This window comes from Neoarius graeffei, chromosome 27, assembly GCF_027579695.1.
Source record: "Neoarius graeffei isolate fNeoGra1 chromosome 27, fNeoGra1.pri, whole genome shotgun sequence".
In the NCBI taxonomy this organism is placed as follows: Eukaryota; Metazoa; Chordata; class Actinopteri; order Siluriformes; family Ariidae; genus Neoarius; species Neoarius graeffei.
This window is the reverse complement of record NC_083595.1, coordinates 36565079-36591467: the sequence shown is the minus strand read 5'-3', so window position 1 is coordinate 36591467 and position 26389 is coordinate 36565079. Positions and strand designations below refer to the sequence as shown.

Genomic DNA, 26389 nt, shown 5'->3' with positions numbered 1-26389 from the left:
GGCAGGATTTACTGAGAATTTTGGAGAACCTGCTAGTTTTGCTAGACTTTATGTCACCCATGGTTCTTTTTTGCATGTACATGTAAAACTCAGTGATTATCATTATTCGGTCTAAATTGACCGTAGGTGTGAATGTGAGTGTGAATGGTTGTCTGTGTCTATGTGTCAGCCCTGTGATGACCTGGCGACTTGTCCAGGGTGTACCCCGCCTTTCACCCGTAGTCAGCTGGGATAGGCTCCAGCTTGCCTGTGACCCTGTAGAACAGGATAAGCGGCTACAGATAATGGATGGATGGATTATTATTTTATTGTTCGCTCAGCCTTTGGCTGAAACCTATACTGGCGGAAACCTATGAAACACATACAGACACCTGTCTGTATGTGTATTCTTAACCGAGTTTGAGTGGGTTTAAGAATGTAATTGGCGTGCTAGCCTCAGGTAGCGATTCAGGTAGTGAGTCATGGTGTGGCGCCACTGCATACTGATTATGTAAATGCCACATTACATAACCTCAGGTCACAATGTAATCCTCCGTGGCCAAGCGGTCTAGCGCGCTGTCCAGAAAAAAAAACAAATTTTACAACATTGGTTTGAATCCTAGCATCGACGTAAAAGGCTGAGCTCAGACCTGCACAGGTCTCTACTTATCATCAATTGTGGTGCAGTGGTTACCATTGTCGCCTCACAGCAAGAAGATTCTGGGTTTGAGCCTCACGGCTGACTGAGTTTACGTATTTTGCATGGGTTTCCTCCGGGTGCTCTGGATTTCCCCCACAGTTCAAAGACATGCTTTTTAGGTAAAAATACCAGGCCCTGGGGTTGCACAAGCCAGTGCATACTGAGTGCCGGTCCCAAAGCCCAAATAGATTGGGGAGGGTTGCATCAGGAAGGGCATCCGGTTGGTAAAATCTATGCCAAATCAAATATGCGGAACAGATCCGCTGGGGCAACCCCTAATGGGAGCATCCGAAAGAAGAAGATTATTATTACCTTTGCCAACTTTGTTAGAGGAAGTCATGTTGCCGCCTCCGTTTGTCTGTTCCCAACTTAACTAAACAGTAGTGAACAGATTTTGATGAAATTTTGAGGAAAGGTAAGCCATGGGCTAAGGAACAATTGATTATATTTTGATACAAATCTGGATATGTATGTAAACATGGTAAACATCTGTATAATCTAATATGTGGCTTGGCGGAGGTATGCACTCGACTGAATGCCCTTCCAGTTACAACCCCGATTCCAAAAAAGTTGGGACAAAGTACAAATTGTAAATAAAAACGGAATGCAATAATTTACAAATCTCAAAAACTGATATTGTATTCACAATAGAACATAGACAACATATCAAATGTTGAAAGTGAGACATTTTGAAATTTCATGCCAAATATTGGCTCATTTGAAATTTCATGACAGCAACACATCTCAAAAAAGTTGGGACAGGGGCAATAAGAGGCTGGAAAAGTTAAAGGTACAAAAAAGGAACAGCTGGAGGACCAAATTGCAACTCATTAGGTCAATTGGCAATAGGTCATTAACATGACTGGGTATAAAAAGAACATCTTGGAGTGGCAGCGGCTCTCAGAAGTAAAGATGGGAAGAGGATCACCAATCCCCCTAATTCTGCGCCGACAAATAGTGGAGCGATATCAGAAAGGAGTTCGACAGTGTAAAATTGCAAAGAGTTTGAACATATCATCATCTACAGTGCATAATATCATCAAAAGATTCAGAGAATCTGGAAAAATCTCTGTGCGTAAGGGTCAAGGCCGGAAAACCCTACTGGGTGCCCATGATCTTCAGGCCCTTAGACGGCACTGCATCCAGAAGCACACACGTCTTCTCTGGGCCAAGGCTCATTTAAAATGGACCGTGGCAAAGTGGAAAACTGTTCTGTGGTCAGACGAATCAAAATTTGAAGTTCTTTCTGGAAATCAGGGACGCCGTGTCATTCGGACTAAAGAGGAGAAGGACGACCCAAGTTGTTATCAGCACTCAGTTCAGAAGCCTGCATCTCTGATGGTATGGGGTTGCATTAGTGTGTGTGGCATGGGCAGCTTACACATCTGGAAAGACACCATCAATGCTGAAAGGTATATCCAGGTTCTAGAGCAACATATGCTCCCATCCAGACGACGTCTCTTTCAGGGAAGACCTTGCATTTTCCAACATGACAATGCCAAACCACATACTGTATCAATTACAGCATCATGGCTGCGTAGAAGAAGGGTCCGGGTACTGAACTGGCCAGCCTGCAGTCCAGATCTTTTACCCATAGAAAACATTTGGTGCATCATAAAACGGAAGATACGACAAAAAAGACCTAAGACAGTTGAGCAACTAGAATCCTACATTAGACAAGAATGGGTTAACATTCCTATCCCTAAACTTGAGCAACTTGTCTCCTCAGTCCCCAGACGTTTACAGACTGTTGTAAAGAGAAAAGGGGATGTCTCACAGTGGTAAACATGGCCTTGTCCCAACTTTTTTGAGATGTGTTATGATGAAATTTAAAAATCACCTAATTTTTCTCTTTAAATGATACATTTTCTCAGTTTAAACATTTGATGTGTCATCTATGTTCTATTCTGAATAAAATATGGAATTTTGAAACTTCCACATCATTGCATTCCATTTTTATTTACAATTTGTTCTTTGTCCCAACTTTTTTGGAATCGGGGTTGTATATTGAAAATCTTCCAGATTTATTAACTTTCAAGTGATTTTATCCCTGACCTCTTATACCCCATTTATGTGACTGAATGCTATGCTGAAACAGATTTAAAATCAGACTCAGATAGAATACACATTTCTTTAAACTACACCTCTCGATCAGCGTATCTCTCAAAATATGGACTATTTACTTTGGCATATCACTACAGTGACGTGGCCACTCTGATAGCTTCAGTCATCAAATGCCGCTTTTCCACTACAAACGCGGCTGAGTCGGGCTGAGCCGTGCCGTGCTGAGTCGGGCTGAGCGGGGCTGTTGGCGTTGCATTTCGACTACAACCGCGCTGAACCGTGCTGGCTGGAAGTGGGTGGACACATTGGGTGGAGTTAGCGAAAGTGGGTGGACGTCACGTGATGTCGTTAAGCAGAGCAAACAGTGACAGTGAGCTTTTAAGCGGTAGTCTCACAACCCGGATAGTAAACAATAAACATGGAGGACATGGAGTCGTTAGTGTTGCTGGTCTTGGTGCTGTGGCTTGTTGTCACCGACAACGCGGACAGATACTGGCAAGAGCGTATAGATGAGGCGAGGCGCATAAGGCTTCAGAAATTCTCGTAATTATTCTCCTTCCGGGTTTGCGGTGTTTACAGATCCCAGCGCGCTCGCGAGGCGTGTGTGGGCATGTGAGGACACTCCTCCTCACCAATCAGTGCACAGGGGAGTGTCTGCTCACGCCCCCAACCTCACTCGGCACGGCTTGGCTCGCTTCAGCCCCACTCCAAAACGGTGCGAGTTTTAGGGGCTGGTTTTTGGTAGTCGAAATGCGAGCCGTGTCGGGCTGAAGTGAGCTGAAGCGAGCTGAAAAAGGGTAGTGGAAAAGGGCCAATAGTCTCTCGGGAACATTACAGTAGTTTTCCCGTTGCTTTCTACTGGATTATTATAGAGGTTTTCTCCTCTCAACCATTCACACCTACGGACAATTTAGAGCCACCAATTAGCCTAACCTGCATGTCTTTGGAGTGTGGGGGAAACCGGAGCACCCAGAGGAAACCCATGCAGACATGGGGAGAACATGCAAACTCCACACAGAAAGGCCCTCGCCAGCTGCTGGGTTCAAACCTGGAACCTTCTTGCTGTGAGGCGACCGTGCTAACCACTACACCACCGTCCTGCCCATTTAGAGTGGAGCACTTCTAAATTCTGATTGGTTGCTGCCAAATCACATCACCGCTCATTACCATAAAGTTGCCTGGACTTTTAACTTTATTCTGATGTCTCCACTGCCCAAGATGCCCTGCCAATGATCTTGCTGTCGAGATACACTGGTTCACATAGAAAATGAATGACTTCTGGTTGTTCTGATGCTCTCGCTATGTTTGGTGTGAATGTCAGGTTATTCAACACTTCTCATCTTTAAATGTAAACTGCAATCCTATTGGCTCAGTCAGGGATTTTAGGCAATTTGGGGACAGTGTTTTGGTAAAGTGAATATATTTTTTTTCTTAATGGTGATGGTGGAGTAGCAGAACATTGCTGTTCTAGAGTGCTCTTATGCCTGTGCTTCCTTCCAGCTCTCCCTGCATGCGCTATGATTACAATGCACACCCTTTTAAACCACTGGAGGATAAGAGCATAACTAATGGTCTGTCCTCTCCGTCTGTAGAGCTGTGTGCCAGATCCTGACACACTTCTACTCCTTTCATCCACCTGAACCTGCATGATTCATCCTCAGGAATCATACAGGTATCCTCTATACTCATTCTCCCTTTTTCTACCTTTTTCACCTGGAATGTTCTGTCCTTGTGACTCTCCTTCTCCTGCCACGGATGGTTCCAAATTTATAACCTAGTCTTCTCTAGGACTTCCCAAAAGCAATTAATGCTTAAGACTCACCTTCCTACTTTATAAACCTCACCTTGGAACTGAAGACCAGCACCTTTTCAGCATCATAAAGACAGTCCTGTGTTCATCCCAGGACTATGAACAACAGGATTATACTGTATGAGTATTCTGTATCCTTTCAACACCATTATGATTTTCGCATTTTCTCGATATGACTGTTTTTGCCATGATGTATTATCCAACTGTCACCCAGAATAGTATGGGTTCCCCTTTCAGTATGGTTTGTTTCAAAGATCAGATAAAAATGTCCAGCATACCTGTAAAAACTACCTATTAATTAACTAATATTTTTATATCCACGTTCACTGGATGTGAGCAATCGTGCACTCTGATTGGCTACTCTACTACTAAGCTATCAGCTCATATACCGTGAGTAGAGAAAAACAAAATGGCGGCGCGTGTTGCTGAACCAACCGAGGATGAAATAAAAACTCTACTCAAAAAGTTTGAAGCTTAATTTTTTGATAAAATGCCTTTTCATTGATTGACTGTTGATCATCAAATTTGAATATTTTACTGCACATGTATGCAATTTGTCATGTGTCCGCTAGGCAGAAATGATTGTCGGACATTTTGGATAAAGTTTTTATTTATCGAATTTGCAAAAAATTAAAATATAAAATGTTCCGTTTCTCAAAATCCAGTGAATGTGGATAGAATAAAACAATTATTCCACTCAATCTCATCATACATGCCTTATAGCCCACTTGGCCATAAGCTATGCGCCATGTCGGCTATCAGCTCACGTACGACTCGATTTCATAGAATAATTCTTAATTAGCCAGCTAGCTTAGTCTGTTGGTTGGGATCTGACTCCATTGTGTGTAGTTATGTGTTTTGTGACATAGCCTTAAATAGTTTTTGAACGTGTATTGATTTGCCACTCAGATCCAAGGGCTACACATCAAAACCAATATTATGAAATGCTCCTTCACCAGCATCTTACAACAGCATTTCTCTATCAGAGAGCTCTAAATTCCCAATTCCCCAAATCATACATTCAGCAGCTTGAAAACTGAGTGGATACAAGAAGAAATCTTGGGTACTTTAGGGATGGGAGGGTTTATTTCCTCATGTTTTGAAATGTCAGCATGAGCGTGCTCTGACACTGATAATCACAAAGGTGTTCTGAGTGCATCTCTCTATGGGCATGGTGGGGTAAGGAGGCAGGATGGAAGGATGAACTCCTGGGAGATGATCAACGTGGCCCTTGATCTGATTCCTTTATCCCAGCAGGCCACAGGAGGATCCCTGGATGTTCAAGTCTGAGCATGTTTGGGGAGAAGAAAGATGGAGGGAGCTAAATTCTCAGAGCTCATGGAAAAGGATTAGGTAACCTGAAAAGTGTGACAGAAGGAGGCTTCTCACAGACAGCCGTCATGGTTGCCAGAAATAAAGCAATTATTAAATGTGTGCATGTAGATCTTTGCATGATTTTTTCCCCCTTTTTGTTTGATTTTTGTTTGTTTCATTTAAAGCTGGTATAGATTCTATGTAGCATTCATGCAGAGATGAATTTTCATTAACCTAAAGAAACTCTTTCCCTAGCGTCTCCAATAACATCAGGTAGAACAAAGCAGGCATTCCATATTAATGAGGTGCTCCAGGTACATTTTCACTTTCTTCTGCCCAAACCTTTCGCTCTGATTAATGAAAGCAAAAACGAGCAGAGGCAAGAGAATAAGGGATCAAACAAATCAGAGACTAAGAAACTGGGTCTTTTGTGTAGTATTTCCTGCAATTCGATTGCCAAACACTGATAACCCTAGCTCTCCTCTTCATCTCTACTGCCCGTCCTTTTTTTTATTTTATTATTCCTCTCTCTCAGCTCTATAGCTCACTCTCGGCTTTATACTTCCTCTCTCATTCTGATCAACGTCTGTCCTCTAAGGAGAAGTGCATTCAAATAAATTGCTGCAGGCTGCTCAAAAATCACACCTGAAGTCTTGCTCTGCTTCTCTGTGGTGAAATCACTTTATATCTGCAGAAGATAGGCAAGAGAGCAGCACTTATTTCATGGAAAAGAAAGGGCAGCCAATGGCAGAATGATCCCAAAAGGGCTTTTAATCTAAGTAATTAAGCTGAAGTAAAGAAGCCTTTTCAAGCGTGCTTGAGGGAACGTTGCTCCTTTTGTAGACCCACGATCTACAGGTAATTATTGGGAAAGCAACAATGCCTAGTATAAGTAATTGAGACAGCAGTTCTAACTGTTGTATATCTGTTTTGTGACAGCCCATATATTTATAACCAAGTTCACAGATGAAGCTAGCCTACAACTTGCTGATGGCAACAACAACTAATTATCATGCAAACAGAGCTTACAAAAGAATAACAAACTACAGCAGAGATAAGCAGACACAAAACAATTATTTCAAAACTTGCAATCCTGAACTGGAAGCCACATATAAAAAACAAAACAAAAAACACAAAATCCTCCCATTGTTTATTGCAATGTGCATTGTGAGTCCAGGATAATAAAACACACTCTACCCTGAGAGACATTCCACCTTACTCCTCTATGTCTGTCTGCGTTCGTACATGAAACCAGAAGAGAAACCTTACCTTCTGTTTATGAGCAGCGAGGTATCCATGCAGTCTCTCAGCACGCTGGAAGGGGGTACTGTGCACAGAGAAACGCACATCCAGGATCCTGTCTCGCACTTCTGTAAGGCTGAAGATATTAACATCGTCCACGCCAACAGACAACATCTCGGAAAGGAAGTCTCCCAACAAGTCATATCTGCTCCGTAGACCACCTCGCTGCTCCATGAACTCTTTTGGGGTGATGTCTATGGAAAGCACATACAGATCTGGTTGATCATCTTTCCAGACAGTTAGGCCACCCTGACAGCAAACACGTGACGGGATGTCTAGTGGAAATATTGCTTTGGACTGATGACAAAATGAATCCAGAAACTTAATTGCAACTCAAGCTCAGCTGGTCTCAGTAGATCCATTTTCATTCTGAAACTGAAATGTTGCACAGTTGTTACATAAGATGGACTGTATTTGGGCCAATTTTGGCACAGGTTTAAAGAACTAAAGCCTAAACACGGTCTTTTATTATATATATATATATATATATATATATATATATATATATATATATATATATATATATATATATACACACACACACACACCCCGATTCCAAAAAAGTTGGGACAAAGAACAAATTGTAAATAAAAACAGAATGCAATGATGTGGAAGTTTCAAAATTCCATATTTTATTCAGAATAAACATAGATGACATATCAAATGTTTAAACCGAGAAAATGTATCATTTAAAGAGAAAAATTAGGTGATTTTAAATTTCATGACAACAACACATCTCAAAAAAGTTGGGACAAGGCCATGTTTACCACTGTGAGACATCCCCTTTTCTCTTTACAACAGTCTGTAAACGTCTGGGGACTGAGGAGACAAGTTGCTCAAGTTTAGGGATAGGAATGTTAACCCATTCTTGTCTAATGTAGGATTCTAGTTGCTCAGCTGTCTTAGGTCTTTTTTGTCGTATCTTCCGTTTTATGATGCGCCAAATGTTTTCTATGGGTGAAAGATCCGGACTGCAGGCTGGCCAGTTCAGTACCCGGACCCTTCTTCTACACAGCCATGATGCTGTAATTGATGCAGTATGTGGTTTGGCATTGTCATGTTGGAAAATGCAAGGTCTTCCCTGAAAGAGACGTCGTCTGGATGGGAGCATATGTTGCTCTAGAACCTGGATATACCTTTCAGCATTGATGGTGTCTTTCCAGATGTGTAAGCTGCCCATGCCACACGCACTAATGCAACCCCATACTATCAGAGATGCAGGCTTCTGAACTGAGCACTGATAACAACTTGGGTCGTCCTTCTCCTCTTTAGTCCGAATGACACGGCGTCCCTGATTTCCATAAAGAACTTCAAATTTTGATTCGTCTGACCACAGAACAGTTTTCCACTTTGCCACAGTCCATTTTAAATGAGCCTTGGCCCAGAGAAGACGTCTGCGCTTCTGGATCATGTTTAGATACGGCTTCTTCTTTGAACTACAGAGTTTTAGCTGGCAACGGCGGATGGCACGGTGAATTGTGTTCACAGATAATGTTCTCTGGAAATATTCCTGAGCCCATTTTGTGATTTCCAATACAGAAGCATGCCTGTATGTGATGCAGTGCCGTCTAAGGGCCCCGAAGATCACGGGCACCCAGTATGGTTTTCCGGCTCTGACCCTTATGCACAGAGATTCTTCCAGATTCTCTGAATCTTTTGATGATATTATGCACTGTAGATGATGATATGTTCAAACTCTTTGCAATTTTACACTGTCAAACTCCTTTCTGATATTGCTCCACTATTTGTTGGCGCAGAATTAGGGGGATTGGTGATCCTCTTCCCATCTTTACTTCTGAGAGCCGCTGCCACTCCAAGATGCTCTTTTTATACCCAGTCATGTTAATGACCTATTGCCAATTGACCTAATGAGTTGCAATTTGGTCCTCCAGCTGTTCCTTTTTGTACCTTTGACTTTTCCAGCCTCTTATTGTCCCTGTTCCAACTTTGAGATGTGTTGCTGTCATGAAATTTCAAATGAGCCAATATTTGGCATGAAATTTCAAAATGTCTCACTTTCAACATTTGATATGTTGTCTATGTTCTATTGTGAATTCAATATCAGTTTTTGAGATTTGTAAATTATTGCATTCTGTTTTTATTTACAATTTGTACTTTGTCCCAACTTTTTTGGAATCGGGGTTGTGTGTATATATATATATATATATATATATATATATATATATATATATATATATATATATACATACATACACACACACACACACACACACACACACACACACACTTTACAGATATTCCACAAAATCAAGTCATACATGAGCTGATCACCGACGAGGTGCGTAGCCATAAACCATGTGTGACAAGATTGAGTGGAATAAGTGTTTTATTCTATCCACATTCACTGGATTTTGAGAAACAGAGCACTTTTATTTTTTGCAAATTCGATAAATAAAAACTTAATGCAAAACGTTCAACTAAATAATTTCTGCTTCGAATGTAAATAAACCGGTGAAATGACAGAAGCAATTTGTAAAAAATGTTATAATAATTTTTGAAAACTAAAAAAGAAAAAAAGACATGTTCTTACCATCAAATACTTTTATTCCATATTTTGTTGCTTTTTAAATTTTTTTTTTTGGGGGGGGTTGTTTTCGAGTTGTTATTTCTTCCTCGGTTGGTTCAGCAAAACGGTCCACTATGTTGTTTTTCTCTACTCAGGGTATATGAACTGATAGCCTAGTAGTAAAGTAGCCAATCAGAGCACATTATTACTCATATCCAGTGAATGTGGATAGAATGAATATATATATATATATATATATATATATATATATATATATATATATATATATATATATATATATATAGTGGTTAGCACTGTCGCCTCACAGCAAGAAGGTCCTGGGTTCAAGCCCAGCGGCCGGCGAGGGCCTTTCTGTGTGGAGTTTGCATGCTTTCCCCGTGTCCGCGTGGGTTTCCTCCGGGTGCTCCGGTTTCCCGCAAAGACATGCAGGTTAGGTTAATTGGTGGCTCTAAATTGACCGTAGGTGAGAGTGTGACTGATTGTTTGTCTATGTGTCAGCCCTGCAATGATTTGGCGACTTGTCCAGGGTGTACCCCGCCTTTCACCCATAGTCAGCTGGGATAGGTGCCTGTAGAACCCTGTAGAACAGGATAAGTGGCTACAGATAATGGACCGAACTGCCTCAAGGCGGGCTGATATGAATAGACATAAACAAATACTTGACTACTACTACTAATAATAAATAAAAGCCTGAATGGTGCTGTCTTTCAGTGTATATGTTTGTGTGTATGCATAATATGCCTTTGTCTATATGTCGAAAGTGCTTAACCAGAGTGGTTTGATAGTGATGGTAAGTAGTAGGAAAATTCATTTTTGCCCTCCCATTCAATATCCTGAGCAGCCATTAGTGAACTGCCTGCTGTCTGGCCAAGCAATGACACACACAACATGGAAAAAAAACCCCATCAAATTAAAGTTCAATGTCATGTTGTATCCAAAGGAGGACCATCAGGGGTCAGAAGCCTGAGACCGCCAGAATAGCTCTCATAAAAATAAAAAAAAAGCATGCTCATGTTTTGCCCACCTCATCATGTTTATCCGTCATCAATCAGCACCTGGGGATTGCTGCACTTTCAAACTGAATCAGATGGGCTGCATCCGATAATGCAGGCTTGTGCAAACACAGCGTTCATGCCAACAGGGGAGTGGCTTACTCTTTCAGCCAATGGTCACACCTTGCATGGCTGGAAGCACATACCGTAGTATTATGGACAAACAGCCCAAACAGTCTGCTTCTACTGTCTTCACACTTATGCCTCAGCGTTCATTATAAATAGGGGTCAAAGTAAGCTTCAAGTTCCCAGCTTATAACTATTGATATATTGGCCGAAGCATTCACTAAGATGAGCTGTCAAAGCATACTATGACTTTCTACTGGCCTTCTCTAATTGGGATGTCTTTCTATTTTTGTGTGGCTTTAGGAAGCTGTGACCTGCTTCTCCAGAGGTGGCGTTAGTCCACGTATCACTCAGAACATCTCCTGGCAGGGTAAAGATTCCTTGGGGCTATTTTTAGATAGCAACAAAGTTCTCCAGGGACTCTTATTGATGCTTTGCAGCACATAGGCAGGGGAGAACATGTTTAGGGAAATTCAGAGCTTTAATGAGATCAGGAAATTGTCAGCTGAACTTCAACAGACTTGTATATGCTGTGTGGGCTTGTATATACCATTCCCTGTATACTGCCACAGAGCATTTGACAAAAGGTTTGAAGAACATTTTTATCCATCCATCCATTATCTGTAGGTGCTAAAGAAAGCAACTAGACTTGATTGAAATCCTTGAAGATGTTTCACCTCTCAGCTGAAAGACTTCTTCAGTTCTGTCTGACGAGTGGGGAGTTCCAGGTATTTTACAGTACCTTTAGTGGACCAAAAGCAATCCTAAGGAGAGTTGTTGCAGTCACATGGGTCGCTAACCCTCTCAATCATCCTGTCGGTTGTTAGGGTCACTGGAAGCCAGGTGTGAATGGTGTTAGCAGCCTAGAGGGTTGTTAGGGTGATCTCTGGATTGTTGGCGCTCTCTGTCATCATGTGAATCATTCAAGTCAGCTGTGTCTTGGTGTGGATGTGTATTCAGTTTTCTGGAAAGTGTGCCAAAGACTGCATTGTAGGTGGCTGATAAGTGGTGTCTCAGACCACCTCTTCTGTTCAGTGATGGTCATTCCAGGTTGACGAATATGGCTTCTTTTACACCTCTTTCAAACCACCAGTCTTCTCTGGCTAAAATGTGTACATTGCAGTCCTGAAATGAGTGTCCTTTGTTATTAAGATGAAGATAGACTACAGAGTCCTGGCCTGAGGAACTGGCTCTCCTGTGTTGAGCCATGAGTTAACCTACAGGATGATTGAGAGGATCAACAACCCATGTGACCTCAACAACTCTCCTTAAGGTTGCTTTTGGTCCACTAGAGGATAAATACCTGGAACTCCCCAGTAGTCAGACAGAACTGAAGAAGCCTTTTGGATGAGAGGTGAAACATCTTCAAGAATTTCAAGCAAGTCCAGTTGCCTTCTTTAGCACCTACGGATTACAATGACCTGGATGACTGAGAACCTTCACAGACCTATCACCCTATACCACTTATCCATCAGGGTTGTGGGTGAGCTTGAGCCAATCCCAGTTGACTTCAGGTGAGAGGCGGGGCACACCCTGGACAGGTTGCCAATCTATCACAGGGCTAACACAGACAGACAGACAGCCATGCTCACATTTACATCTATGAGCAATTTAGAGTAGTCAATTCTTTGGATTGTGGGAGGAAACCCACATGGGGAGAAGATACACGCCCTGCACAGAAAGGTCCCGGTCAGCCACAAGGTTTGTACCCAAAACCTTCTTGCTGTGAGGTGATAGTGCTAACCCACTACATCACCGTGCTGCCAGAAAGTTTTGATAATATATAATTATTTAATTCCATCGAAAAGCATGGCTGACCAGAGTTATGTACACATTCCTTTATGGAACTCATTTTTGTTTGCATCTCAGTTCCATGTGTATGTACTGGGGCATGAGTCATGGCAAGTTTGCATGTGGGCATACAAGTGTAAATGAATGAGTGCAAGAGAGTGACTGCCAGCATGCTTTCACAGTTTTCACAGCTTTAAATTCCTCCTTAAACAGTGTGCACACCATAACAGCACGGTGAAGGTCGTTCAAGCCTGAAGTGTGTCACTCAGAAACCTGCAGACAGAAAGTGATTAACAGGAGCAAAGTTGGCATGTGGGGAAAAAAAAATGGCAAAACAACTTCTGCTCCCATTGCAAGCTCCACATGAACCCGGTGTGACAGCCAGGGATGATCAAACCATACCTCATTTTAATGGGCTCTGAGCAGGCTCAAGCCATAACCGCAAAAACACAGGTACATTTAAAATGCAGATCATTTCCTCTGCTATTGGTATCCATCGACAACAAAATAACACAGGTGGTGTAACATGTAGTGCTGTTTGCTCCTGGCTTCAAGGTCTCTGGTTTGATCCTGAGCTCAGGTCACTGTTTGTATACACTTTCTGTGCATGTGGGTTTCCTTTGGATTCTCCAAAACCATGCTGGTAGGTGGATTGGTGACTGCATTGTGCCTTCTGATGGACTGGCATCCTATCCAGAGTGCAGAATGTTTTTCTGCCTGTGTTCCCAGCAGTGTCTCCGGATCCAGTGTGACTCTGAACAGGATCTCATCTCATCTCATCTCATCTCATCTCATTAACTCTAGCCGCTTTATCCTTCTACAGGGTCGCAGGCAAGCTGGAGCCCATCCCAGCTGAATACGGGCGAAAGGCGGGGCACACCCTGGACAAGTCGCCAGGTCATCACAGGGCTGACACAGAGACACAAACAACCATTCACACTCACATTCACACCTACGGTCAATTTAGAGTCACCAGTTAACCTAACCTGCATGTCTTTGGACTGTGGGGGAAACCGGAGCACCCGGAGGAAACCCACGCGGACACGGGGAGAACATGCAAACTCCACACAGAAAGGCCCTCGCCGGCCACGGGGCTCGAACCCGGACCTTCTTGCTGTGAGGCGACAGCGCTAAGGGCAATTCCATGTAAATGTCAACCTCACCATGCAAAAATAAAGCAACATGTAATACATCAAAACCACTCCCAGAGATATCACCTAGGCCTGTATTTTACAGATGTGAATAAGTTGAACCAATTTGTCACATTTTGATCACCTAATATGTCACCGTCAGTCTTTCTTTCTTATAATGTAAAACCCAAGCTAAAATCAACTTTGATCATGTACAATTCTATATTATTGCCACAAGCCACAGAAATGGATGCTAAAATCCACAAAACAGCAAAACAATAGCCATCCTAAATATTATTTAAGAACTTTGATAGTTTTAGTTGATATTTAGAGAGTTTTTCAAAGGGTTATGGTGGTTAAATTGCTGATTTTCTAAACATATGCCATGTCTATTTCAGACGCGTCACATCCATAACGGAATTTCATCACATCCATAACGCTGACTTTTCCTTCCGAAACTCTGCATGAAATACAAAATATTTTAAACAAAGATTTTTTAATATTCACCTTGGACCCCTCTATCAAACGGATATCTCCATTTCGACATTAGGTTTACAATTTCATAGAGTTTGATAAAAATGTACAGTCACCCAAGAAAAGTGATACTTTTTCTGTCACATCCATAACGCATCTTTTATTGGCATTTTCTGGCATGCCCTAGATGTACTATGGGAATTGTTCTTGTTCTATCACTTCTCCAGTATGGTACAGCCTTAAAATATGCAACACCTGTTTAAATACTGGGAGACAATAAAACATGCACTGGGTCATTTGTTGCCATGTTGAGTTCAAGTGTCACGTCCATAACGCTGGAATTGCTCCTAACCACTACACCACTGTGCCGCCCTCTGAACAGGATAACACTGAAAATATGTGAGAATGAGTAAAGAACATAGAACGTCTCCAGGATATGTTTGAAATCATAGTTTTCAAACGCACATCCAAATCAGAAGGTGAGTTAATTAACACCTGTTGATGGGGTTTTGAGGAACTCAATTGAATTCAATTATTATTGAATTCAATTATTTATTTTATTTGTTTTGCACTTTTAATGATGGACATAGTCACAAAACAGCTTTATAGAAATATAGAATTTATATATCTATGAATCTATAAATTTATCCCTAATGAACAAGCTAGAGGCAGTGGTGGGAAGGAAAAACTTCTTGAGATGACATGAAGACTTTGTCACATGCACACTCAAGCACAGTGAAATTCATCCTCAGCATTTAACCCATCTGAAGCAGTGAACACACGCATGCACACACAAGTGAGCAATGAGCACACGCACCTACCCAGAGCAGTAGGCAGCTATGCTACAGCACCCAAGGAGTAGTTGGGGGGTAGGTGCCTTACTCAAGGCCACTTCAGCCCAAGGCCACCCCACGTTAACCTAACTACATATACAGGAAACCGGAGCACCTGGAGGAAACCCACACAGACAGGGGAAGAACATGCAAACTCCATACAGAAAGGCCCCTGGGTTTGAACCCAGAACCTTCTTGCTGTGAGGTGACAGTGCTAACCACTAGCCCTGAGAAAGAAATCTTCAGAGGAACCAGATTCAAATCAGAACCCATCATCATCATCTGGGTGACATTTTGATTAATTGAACGGAGCTGTGTACAAGATAACTGTTCCGTTCAGCCAAGGATATCAGCTTTGTATTCACTAATGTACAACCAATCTGTGTGTGTTGAGTTTTGTTATCAGTCATATGAAGAGTGTTTTCTTTTACGGCTTTCCCAGCGCGCATGATATCAAACCACAGACAGAGCATGACAATAAATGGCATTAACATCAAATGTATCTATACTGGCAGAGACATTGCTTCAGAAGGCATGTCATGCAATAAAACTAAATAAAATAAATAAATAAAATACACATGCATTCAAATCACTTATGGGTTCTCACAAGTCTCTTGTATTCATAGGCATTCTACTGGATACCTCATCTCATCTCATTATCTCTAGCCGCTTTATCCTGTTCTACAGGGTCGCAGGCAAGCTGGAACCTATCCCAGCTGACTACGGGCGCAAGGCAGGGTACACCCTGGACAAGTCGCCAGGTCATCACAGGGCTGACACATAGACACAGACAACCATTCACACTCACATTCACACTCACGGTCAATTTAGAGTCACCAGTTAACCTAACCTGCATGTCTTTGGACTGTGGGGGAAACCGGAGCACCCGGAGGAAACCCACGCGGACACGGGGAGAACATGCAAACTCCGCACAGAAAGGCCCTCGCCGGCCACGGGGCTCGAACCCGGACCTTCTTGCTGTGAGGCAACAGCGCTAACCACTACACCACCGTGCCGCCCCTACTGGATACCTATGAATACATGTTATATTCTGTCTCTCGAGTAAGGAATCAGAGCTGGATACAAAAGTTCATGTGGAGATTTTAGATGTGTAAAGCACAAGTACAGTACGTGAATGTACTTCAATGATGGAGTCTAGAAGAGAACCTTAACCCAGTACTATGTAGATCTATATAATAACATATTTACAGAAGCCAACAGATATTTCAAAAGGAAAGGACACACAGACGTCCTCACAGAAATGAATTCAGTATTAAAAATTACTTAAAAGGAATTCAGGGCTGCGGTGAGTGGGAGGACATTGATGATTGAGTGTTCTATTAATGAGACCTTGAGATGGAGCAGGGATCGGTGCACAAATCCCACTCAATAACTGCAGATATTTTTCCCAGTTTCTCTTTTTATTGATCTCACAAAGTTGTACATGAGCACAGAATTCTTGACAAGAGTGAAGGCCCTTCTGAGACATTTTTATCTTTTAAAATGGTAAAACATTTTTCAAAGATTTTCCATTATGATTTAACAAGAGGTGGCACGGTGGTGTAGTGGTTAGCGCTGTTGCCTCACAGCAAGAAGGTCCGGGTTCGAGCTTTGGGGCCGGCGAGGGCCTTTCTGTGTGGAGTTTGCATGTTCTCCCCGTGTCCGCGTGGGTTTCCTCCGGGTGCTCCGGTTTCCCCCACAGTCCAAAGACATGCAGGTTAGGTTAACTGGTGACTCTAAATTGACCGTAGGTGTGAATGTGAGTGTGAATGGTTGTCTGTGTCTATGTGTCAGCCCTGTGATGACCTGGCGACTTGTCCAGGGTGTACCCCGCCTTTCGCCCGTAGTCAGCTGGGATAGGCTCCAGCTTGCCTGCGACCCTGCAGAAGGATAAAGCGGCTAGAGATAATGAGATGAGATTTTACAAGAGAAGGTGAAGACAACGTGTTTTCCCGCATCATTTTCATACCTATTTACCAGATATTTCCCTTTCAATCAAGATGATCTGCAAGGTTTACAAAAACATTAAGCACTGATCATTGTAAAGCAGAACTCTAAAAAAGTAGTCCGATTGGAACCAACATTTGTTTTCTAAATGGGATTTCAAATGTCAAGGAAGCTGAAATTAATACTATGAATAGGTTTTTCCATTACCCTGAAAGCTAGGATTCAGTGTGTATTTGGTACGGTAGGTTTTTGTGTCTGGGATAGATGGACACAAGTGTTTTACTGGGAAATACACCACTCGTATTTTTCATACGAGCTACATCCGGGACATGGAGAACCCAAACTGTGACATAAATCTCTAGATGTCACTCGTGAGGAAATCGATGAATTGTTTTGATAAATTTGGGGACTTTTTGTTTGGGAATGTGTCAATATAATAAAAGAACATCACATGTTGGCTTGAAGATATGAAGTTTATCTTCTTGTGTTGAAAAACTCACATTTTTCATATGAAATGCATCACAGATCTGAGTGACATATTTAAACAATATTGGCTGGCGTTGAGTGGTATATCAGATATATGTTAGATTGCAGGCACTTCCAGATGTATGCACAGAGGAGAGTGGGTGCAGACTGACAATCAAAGCCAAGACGAGAGACTAGAATCAGAGTCGAAAAACAAGCTGGGGTTGGGCGATTGGCGAACAACTTAGTGAAGGAAAGACAAAAGAGTGAAAACTTGGAAGAAATACATGCAGCAGTTGGAACAGCTACAAGGCTTGGCATGAACTGAGCTAGCAGGACAATACTTCACAATGGTGGGTCTGTTTGGGGAGCTTAAATAGAAGGACGGTGATTAAGGAAATGAGAGACAGCTGAGATTCAGTAGGCTGGAGACAGAAGGCGCTGTGTGTCTTGGGAACTGTAGTTCGGGGTATCCATGTTTGTAGTTTTCTCAGCAGGTTTACTGACAATATATGCCATTCAGCTAGCATGACACTGAACGAGTTGAAGAGGAGTTCAATATCATGCTAGATGAATGGAATATATCTGATATACCACAAAAAAACAGCCAATAATAATTTTGAAATGTATAATAATAATAATAATAATAATAATAATAATAGGGCGGCACGGTGGTGTAGTGGTTAGCGCCGTCGCCTCACAGCAAGAAGGTCTGGGTTCGAGCCCCGGGGCCGGCGAGGGCCTTTCTGTGCAGAGTTTGCATGTTCTCCCCGTGTCCGCGTGGGTTTCCTCCGGGTGCTCCGGTTTCCCCCACAGTCCAAAGACATGCAGGTTAGGTTAACTGGTGACTCTAAATTGACCGTAGGTGTGAATGAGAGTGTGAATGGTTGTCTGTGTCTATGTGTCAGCCCTGTGATGACCTGGCGACTTGTCCAGGGTGTACCCCGCCTTTCGCCCGTAGTCAGCTGGGATAGGCTCCAGCTTGCCTGCGACCCTGTAGAACAGGACAAAGCGGCTAGAGGAGATGAGATGATATAATAATAATAATAATATACATACACATTCCTTTTGGGTGTTCAACGTGTCCTTCTCTTTCACAATTCTCTCAAAACCTTCCGTATTTAACGAAGCAAACCTGGTGGCCATGTTTGCTTACAAATTGTCACAGTCGCTCGCTATTCGGAAGTTTTACGTCTCCGAAGTGTGACGTCATGTTGTCTTGACAACCATGCAATATTGTAAACCATATTCAATGCTCATTCTCCATTGGGTATAGTGGCATAATACATGTAGGATAAGTGATATGCTAACAATGTTGCATGCTATCGAACCAAATGAATGAAACCCGCTAGAAGGGAATAGACCACAAGTTTTTATTCCATTGAAAAAGTGTCCTGTATGGATAACAATTCTCGATATTTCACTCTGATGTCACTCCCAGTGTTTTCCCGCTGACTTGATGCGCATTGTCAAAATGGTGAATCAGTCCAAACTTAAAATTCTTTTGATTAACTTGCGTTTTTTTTTTTTTGTGGATGTGTCCATATAATGTAAAGAACATTACACCGTTGTGCAAAGATATGAAGTTTATCTTCTTGTGAATATGTTCACAACTCGAAGATAAACTTTATATCTTCGCACAGCCATGTAACATCCTCTATATGTATAATTCAGAAAAAAAAACCCGTGAAAAAATAAATAACCTTTCATTTTTGTTCATAGCATTTTTTTTCCCTCCAGAATTTTCCCTCAAGAACACATGCTCCCAATTAACATTTAAAATAAAATAATAAATAATTTACAATGAACAAAATTGCATCCTTGAACATTATTTTTCTTAGCCTTATTGTTGCCTTTGACCAAATGTGTGATTCAATAGTTTTATTTACAAAGTATGGCACATATTTTTAAATAAAAACTGCCCAGTGTGCCTCAGACATCGCTCCTCACATGGGTTATCTGTTTTTCCTCATATTCCTGAAGGTGTTAATAATTCTGGAGTTCGGTGCGCATTATACCTTCGCAATTTCTATCACTGCTCACCGCTCCCCTTTCTGTTTCTTCCAGATTTTTTTTTCCAATATTCCTTAATATCATAAACTCCTTCAGCCATCACCTAATTTCAAGGCTGCTATCCCTCTGGGAAATGCTCTCTCTACTATTAAAATGCTGATGGTTGCAAAGCCACAAACCACCCCACTGGCACCACTTTGGAATTTATTACACTATCACTTGACATGACCAACATTAAAGTTTGCCCTGATTATAGATCGGACATGCCAGTTACGACTAAATTGGTGTCATTACTGCAGCTCGGTGCCATTGTGTGACACCTACTGTACGACTTAAATCGACTTATGTCAGCTCTCCTCAAAAATTACCAAGAATCTTGTGAGGTTATGCAGAATTTTCAACTAACACAGGGTAATATGAGAGCTTTGCACAATATCATTCATTTTCATACCGTCATTGGCCTAAGTATCTATCCTTGACTTGCAAGTGACGTCAAAGCAAAATAGAAACCCGGATGTCGGCCATGTTGGTGGATATACAAATGCAGGGTCAAGCGACATTCCATACAAAACATAGTCACGCGTGTGCAACTCTCTTTGTTTTTCCACTGCTTTAAGTGTTCCTTTTAGCCTAGTAAACTAGACCCACCCGCCTAGCGGCCAAAAATATTTTTGCCTAGCGAGTGGGTCTAGCCTCGCACCATATAAACAAAAACACCCCGGGCATCAAATCGTGCCCGCCAATCACAACGCAAGGTTTTTGTTTGGATTCTTTGGGCGGGCTTTTGCAGGAGTGACGACAAAGCTGCGCGACGCTGGAGAAAGCGCAACAGGAAAGATGGCTACCGCTAGTGAACAGCGTGCGTTTGACTCCGCTTTGGAATCAGTTTTAGAAGAATTAGACTTGGAGTTTTCGTTGAAACATGAGCAGGAAGAGGCTCTCCGCTCATTCCTTTTCAAGAAGGACGTTTTTGCTGTTTTGCCGACCGGCTATGGCAAAAGTCTGATCTACCAGCTGGCTCCGCTCGTAGCCAAAAGGATGGGGCTCGTTTGTGCAGTATGAAGAATTAATAAACAGCCTTGAAACATTACTTTTTGATTGTTTCTTATTTTCCCGTTATTTTAAATTTAAGGGAAATTATTTCACCAAACACCACTAAATAAAAACTCTCAAAAACAGTTTAAGCAAACCCTTGAAAAACACTTGGAAAAAAAAAAAAGAGTGTATGTGGTACAGACTCCAAACTTGTGGTCATCATCTCCAAACTTCTTAATATCTAGAACCTGTTTATTAATTAATACGCATTTTGAAAAATTATTTATTTCAAGGTCTCCCCCACTGCTTTCTGTCGCTCTGACTACGTCACAGTCACTGTTGCGCTGATTGGTCAGAGCGTTGGCCTATACGCACAGAGACAGTTTGAAAGACAGCGGTTTGTTCCTCCTACCCCCTTCGGAAATGTCTACGGATCGAGGCCAGACTAAATATTCACATTTAGTCTGGCTTGCCAGGCTATGTTCCTTTAGCTCTGGCATATCTTTGTGCAGTATATGGTTGCGGTCACAACAGTATTCGTGACTGTGGCATGTTCTGATTTTTTAGAATTCTGGCCGTGATTCGGAAAGAGGGCGAGGAAACTCTGAGGCTTAGTACGGAGAGGAGACGAGCACGGCTGAAAACATCGGCAGGGCTGATCGAACCAAGGCTAAAACCAAAACAGCTCGTGTTTGCAGTAATCATTTTATCTCAGATGAGATTTAAAAGCTTTCTCGATAATATCATGGAAGAATTTTATTTCGTGTTGCTAGAATTTTGCTATAAAATGAGCGTTCTCTTGTCATGGTTCACTCGATTGTTGTTATAATTTTAACATGTGTATTACCATTTCACTTCCAGGAGTGCCAGCAAAATTGTACAATAGAAACAATCCAGACTGGGCAGCCACTCAGAAAATGGGCTCTGTTTCATCCAAGACCGGACTTGATTCTTCGGCATCCAAACCAGATAGAACGTGATATCTGGGTACTCAATGGTCGATAGAAGCGTCTTATCTTCAGAAAAGTCTGACTTTTTTAAATATGGGTCAAAACCACACATATCTATCTTCTCTTTGTATCGGATCTTCACTCGACCGTTCAAATCATGGTAATACTGAGAAAATTCAGCATTGTTTACAGATATGCTTTCAGCGGCTGTTGTCCTAGTTTCTTTGTATATCCACCTTCATGGTGGACGCTCATGATGTAGCATATTTTGATCACGTGGTTGCAAGTCATCTATAGTATTTCCAAACTGTAACTTTCATGAGAGTGAATAAATTGATGTGTTGTGCACTGTGTTGGTTTAATCAGCAGACGTTACATTGTTTTTAACAATGTAAACTACGCTTATTTTTTACGTTGAGCTAAATTATTCAAATCACGATGGGAAAATTTGCTTCCGACTGAGTCATACCTGCGAGACGAAGTGAAGCAGAGTTGTAGATGATCTCATCCCGTAACTCTCGTACATGAACTCTGACACTGGACACAGCATCTGGCCACTCGCCATCCGACACACGAACCTGGAACTCATAGGTGCCAGGTGGAGCATTCTCTTTTATAACCAGAAAACCTGTCCGCTTGTTCAGGATGAAGAAACTACAGGAAAGAAGGAAACAGCTATTTCAATAAATACATCATTATATACTGAAGTGTGTAGACTGAAGTGTGTGTGTGGGTGGGTGTGTTTGGAAGGTTTGGACACACTTAAATCAGTACAAAGTCAGAATTTGTCAGCTAAATTGTTTTTTTAAAATGAATTTTCACCCACTCTTCCTTGGACAACACTTCTGATATATTCATGTGCCATTTTGTATGCATTGCACTTTTAAGATTTTTATTCACAGATTTTCACTGATATTTAAATCAGGCAGCTATATGGACCATTCCAAGAGCTTCAGCTGGCAATTCTTGAAGTAGTTCTACAGTGGTGCTTGAAAGTTTGTGAACCCTTAAGAATTTTCTATATTTCTGCATAAATATGACCTAAAACGTCATCAGATTTTCACACATGTCCTAAAAGTAGATAAAGAGAACCCAGTTAAACAAATGAGACAAAAATATTATACTTGGTCATTTATTTATTGAGGAAAATGACCCAATAGTACACGTCTGTGAGTGGCAAAAGTATGTGAACCTCTAGGATTAGCAGTTAATTTGAAGGTGAAATTAGAGTCAGGTGTTTTCAATCAATGGGATGACAATCAGGTGTGAGTGGGCACCCTGTTTTATTTAAAGAACAGGGATCTATCAAAGTCTGATCTTCACAACACATGTTTGTGGAAGTGTATCATGGCACGAACAAAGAAGATTTCTGAGGACCTCAGAAAAAGTGTTGTTGACGCTCATCAGGCTGGAAAAGGTTACAAAACCATCTCTAAAGAGTTTGGACTCTACCAATCCACAGTCAGACAGATTGTGTACAAATGGAGGAAATTCAAGACCATTGTTACCCTCCCCAGGAGTGGTCGACCAACAAAGATCACTCCAAGAGCAAGGCATGTGATAGTCGGCGAGGTCACAAAGTACCCCAGAGTAACTTCTAAGCAACTGAAGGCCTCTCTCACATTGGCTAATGTTAATGTTCATGAGTCTGCAGTTTGCTAAAGATCACATGGACAAGCCAGAAGGCTATTGGAAAAATGTTTTGTGGACGGATGAGACCAAAATAGAACTTTTTGGTTTAAATGAGAAGCATTATGTTTGGAGAAAGGAAAACACTGCATTCCAGCAAAAGAACCTTATCCCATCTGTGAAGCATGGTGGTGGTAGAATCATGGTTTGGGCCTGTTTTGCTGCATCTGGGCCAGGACGGCTTGCCATCATTGATGGAGTAATGAATTCTGAATTATACCAGCGAATTCTAAAGGAAAATGTCAGGACATCTGTCCATGAACTGAATCTCAAGAGAAGGTGGGTCATGCAGCAAGACAACGACCCTAAGCACACAAGTCGTTCTACCAAAGAATGGTTAAAGAAGAATAAAGTTAATGTTTTGGAATGGCCAAGTCAAAGTCCTGACCTTAATCCAATCGAAATGTTGTGGAAGGACCTGAAGCGAGCAGTTCATGTGAGGAAACCTGAAATCTTGACTGATTGTGTCACATCCGCACGCAGAATTTATAGATATTTACTGCAATCCATTTTTCCATCTACACTACCATTCAAAAGTTTGGGGTCACTTTGAAATTTCCTTATTTTTGAAAGAAAAGCACTGTTCTTTTCAATGAAGATCACTTTAAACTAATCAGAAATACACTCTATACATTGCTAATGTGGTAAATGACTATTCTAGCTGCAAATGTCTGGTTTTTGGTGCAATATCTACACAGGTGTATAGAGGCCCATTTCCAGCAACTCTCACTCCAGTGTTCTAATGGTACAATGTGTTTGCTCATTGCCTCAGAAGGCTAATGGATGATTAGAAAACCCTTGTACAATCATGTTAGCACAGCTGAAAACAGTTTAGCTCTTTAGAGAAGCTATAAAACTGACCTTCCTTTGAGCAGATTGAGTTTCTGGAGCATCAAATTTGTGGGGTCGATTAAATGCTCAAAATGGCCAGAAAAATGTCTTGACTATATTTTCTATTCATTTTACAACTTATGGTGGTAAATAAAAGTGTGACTTTTCATGGAAAACACAAAATTGTCTGGGTGACCCCAAACTTTTGAACGGTAGTGTACGTGTGCAATGTTTTCTGTGCCACTGGTTGTCACACGAGCCGAAAACATAATACATCCACCCTTCACACTTAACTAGTTGTCAAGGTGTTCTTTTCAACAAATGCTGCTCCTGCCTCTGGCCAGGCTTGTAGTACTTGAGTCCAACTTGTGCCCTAATTTTAAGGACTCTTGACTTGACTTGGACTTGAGCACTGATGACTCGGACTTGGATTCGGACTCGTGCATTAATTGCATTCGGACTCGTAAATTGGAGACGAGGACTTGGATTTTTTCTTTACTTTTGGTAACATGCCATAATAATTTGGCATAAGATATTTATATCTACATTAATTTTTATGCTAATATTTTGCAAGAGAATGAACATTCACCTGTTCATACGTCATGTTCAGGAACAAACTAACATTAATGGCGCTCAAATGCCTGGAGAGAAGCCCCTAGGATTGTCCGCTTTGCTTATACAGACTTCTCGTGCAGTGGGGAAAAAAAAATGCACTGCTATGTGTTCCATATGTAGAAGAACTATTGAGGAGACGAAGGGGACAACCTCGAACTTCTATTGTCATTTGGCAAGACTCCATCCAGAGAAGTTAATGACATGCTATGGTCATTGCTCTGTTGATAGCGGGGTTTGCTTGCTGAGCGATGAAATAGCTAGTGTTAACCCTCTCTCGTGTTATTTGCCCTGTTGATAGTGGGCGGGGCTTGCTGAGTGATGATCAAGCTTTTTATCTGTAGCCTATTAACTAAAATGGGGCAGTCGAGCAGTAACATTAATCTAACACAGTAGCAGAGACGGTTTCACATAAAGGCAGCAACAGCCACCGTCAAATGGTGCGGATGGAGTCTTGTTCTTGGACTTGACTCGGATCAATAGTGGACTCGACTCAGACTCGAGTCAAAATTTTCTTGAATGACTTGGATTTGAACACTGGGGACTCAAGACTGGACTCAGACTCAAGGTTTAGTGACTCAACTGCAACACTGCCTCTGGCTTATCTAGATATTATTTTGCATACATCAGACTTTCATTTTTGTGATGAAATTGCAATGGTTTTAAACTTCCACCTATGGGGCAAGACTGAGATACCTTCCTGCCCTCTCTGCTCTGGGAGAGGGACACTTGAACATATATTGAGCAGCTTCCCGAAGGCCCTAGGGGATAGGTTCAATCGCTAGAGTCATGACCAGGTGCTGAAGGTGGTTGCTAAGAATGTCTCTTCATCCATAACAAACATCAGGCCCAACTGCCCTCCCAGGAAGTAGATGATATTTATCAAGGCAGAGGAGCAGCCCAAACCACAACCTAGAGCTTCTACTTTCCACCACACAAGACTGGCAGCTGATGGTAGTCCTTGGCAAGCAGCTAAAGTTTCCAGCACACATCGTAGTAACATCACTGCGACCAGATATTTACATTTTGTCAGATGTTTCGAAACAGCTAGCCCTTTTAGAGCTGGCAATGCCCTGGGAAGAATACATAGATTAGACATTTGAGAGGAAGCATGCCAAATGTCAGGGACTTCTGGAGGAGTGTCGGAAACGGGCTTGAGGAGCATACTGCCACCCAGTGGAAGTAGGCTGTGGAGGCTTCGCTGGCTGTTCTCTTTCCTGCTGGGCATGAGTGGGCCATTGAAGAGGACGGCTGTCATAACTGCAACCCAGGCAGCAGAGAAAGCCTCTAATTGGCTGTGGATTAAAATGGAGGATCTGTGGGCTAATGCTGCTGGGATGCAAGTCAACACTTGATCAACCCTGACTGGGTCACCTGGGTGAAGGTATATGATGTTATGAGACCTGAAACATCCAATGAGCCCAGGAAACATCACCGATGATGTGTCCCATTGCATCTGTAGGATGTATCTTTTACCGAACTGCTCTCAGACGTTTCTCTGTTTGTAGACTAGTGATAGTTTGTTACACTGAAACGGTTACTACAGTAGTGTTCATGACATCACCTGACATGATGGCAAATGATACATTTTTCATAAATATAACTTTTGACTTAAAATATGAAAACTCATTAGATTTAGATGAAAAGGCTGAAGGGATGCCAGTTTCATTGGAAGCACCATTAATGAGGTGGTACAAATCAATGTGAGTGAGCTAGCTAGCCTATGGTCATCTGCGGAGGGGCTGCCCTCCAGCCACCTTTCTAGCCACACTAATGAGGGACAC

The 26389-nt window shown here is 41.9% G+C and overlaps 1 protein-coding gene across 1 annotated transcript in view; it reads right to left on the bottom strand.

Annotated features, from left to right (window-relative positions):
* Nucleotides 1-26389, bottom strand: part of si:ch211-186j3.6 (neural-cadherin) — a 556420-nt gene that overhangs the window by 192360 nt on the left and 337671 nt on the right. Inside the window, exons 20-21 of the mRNA XM_060911426.1 lie at nt 21943-22127; nt 7137-7363 (exon numbers count right to left, since the gene is read on the bottom strand). Of these exons, the coding sequence (XP_060767409.1) occupies nt 7137-7363; nt 21943-22127 (412 nt within the window). The remainder of the gene's footprint in view (nt 1-7136; nt 7364-21942; nt 22128-26389) is intronic.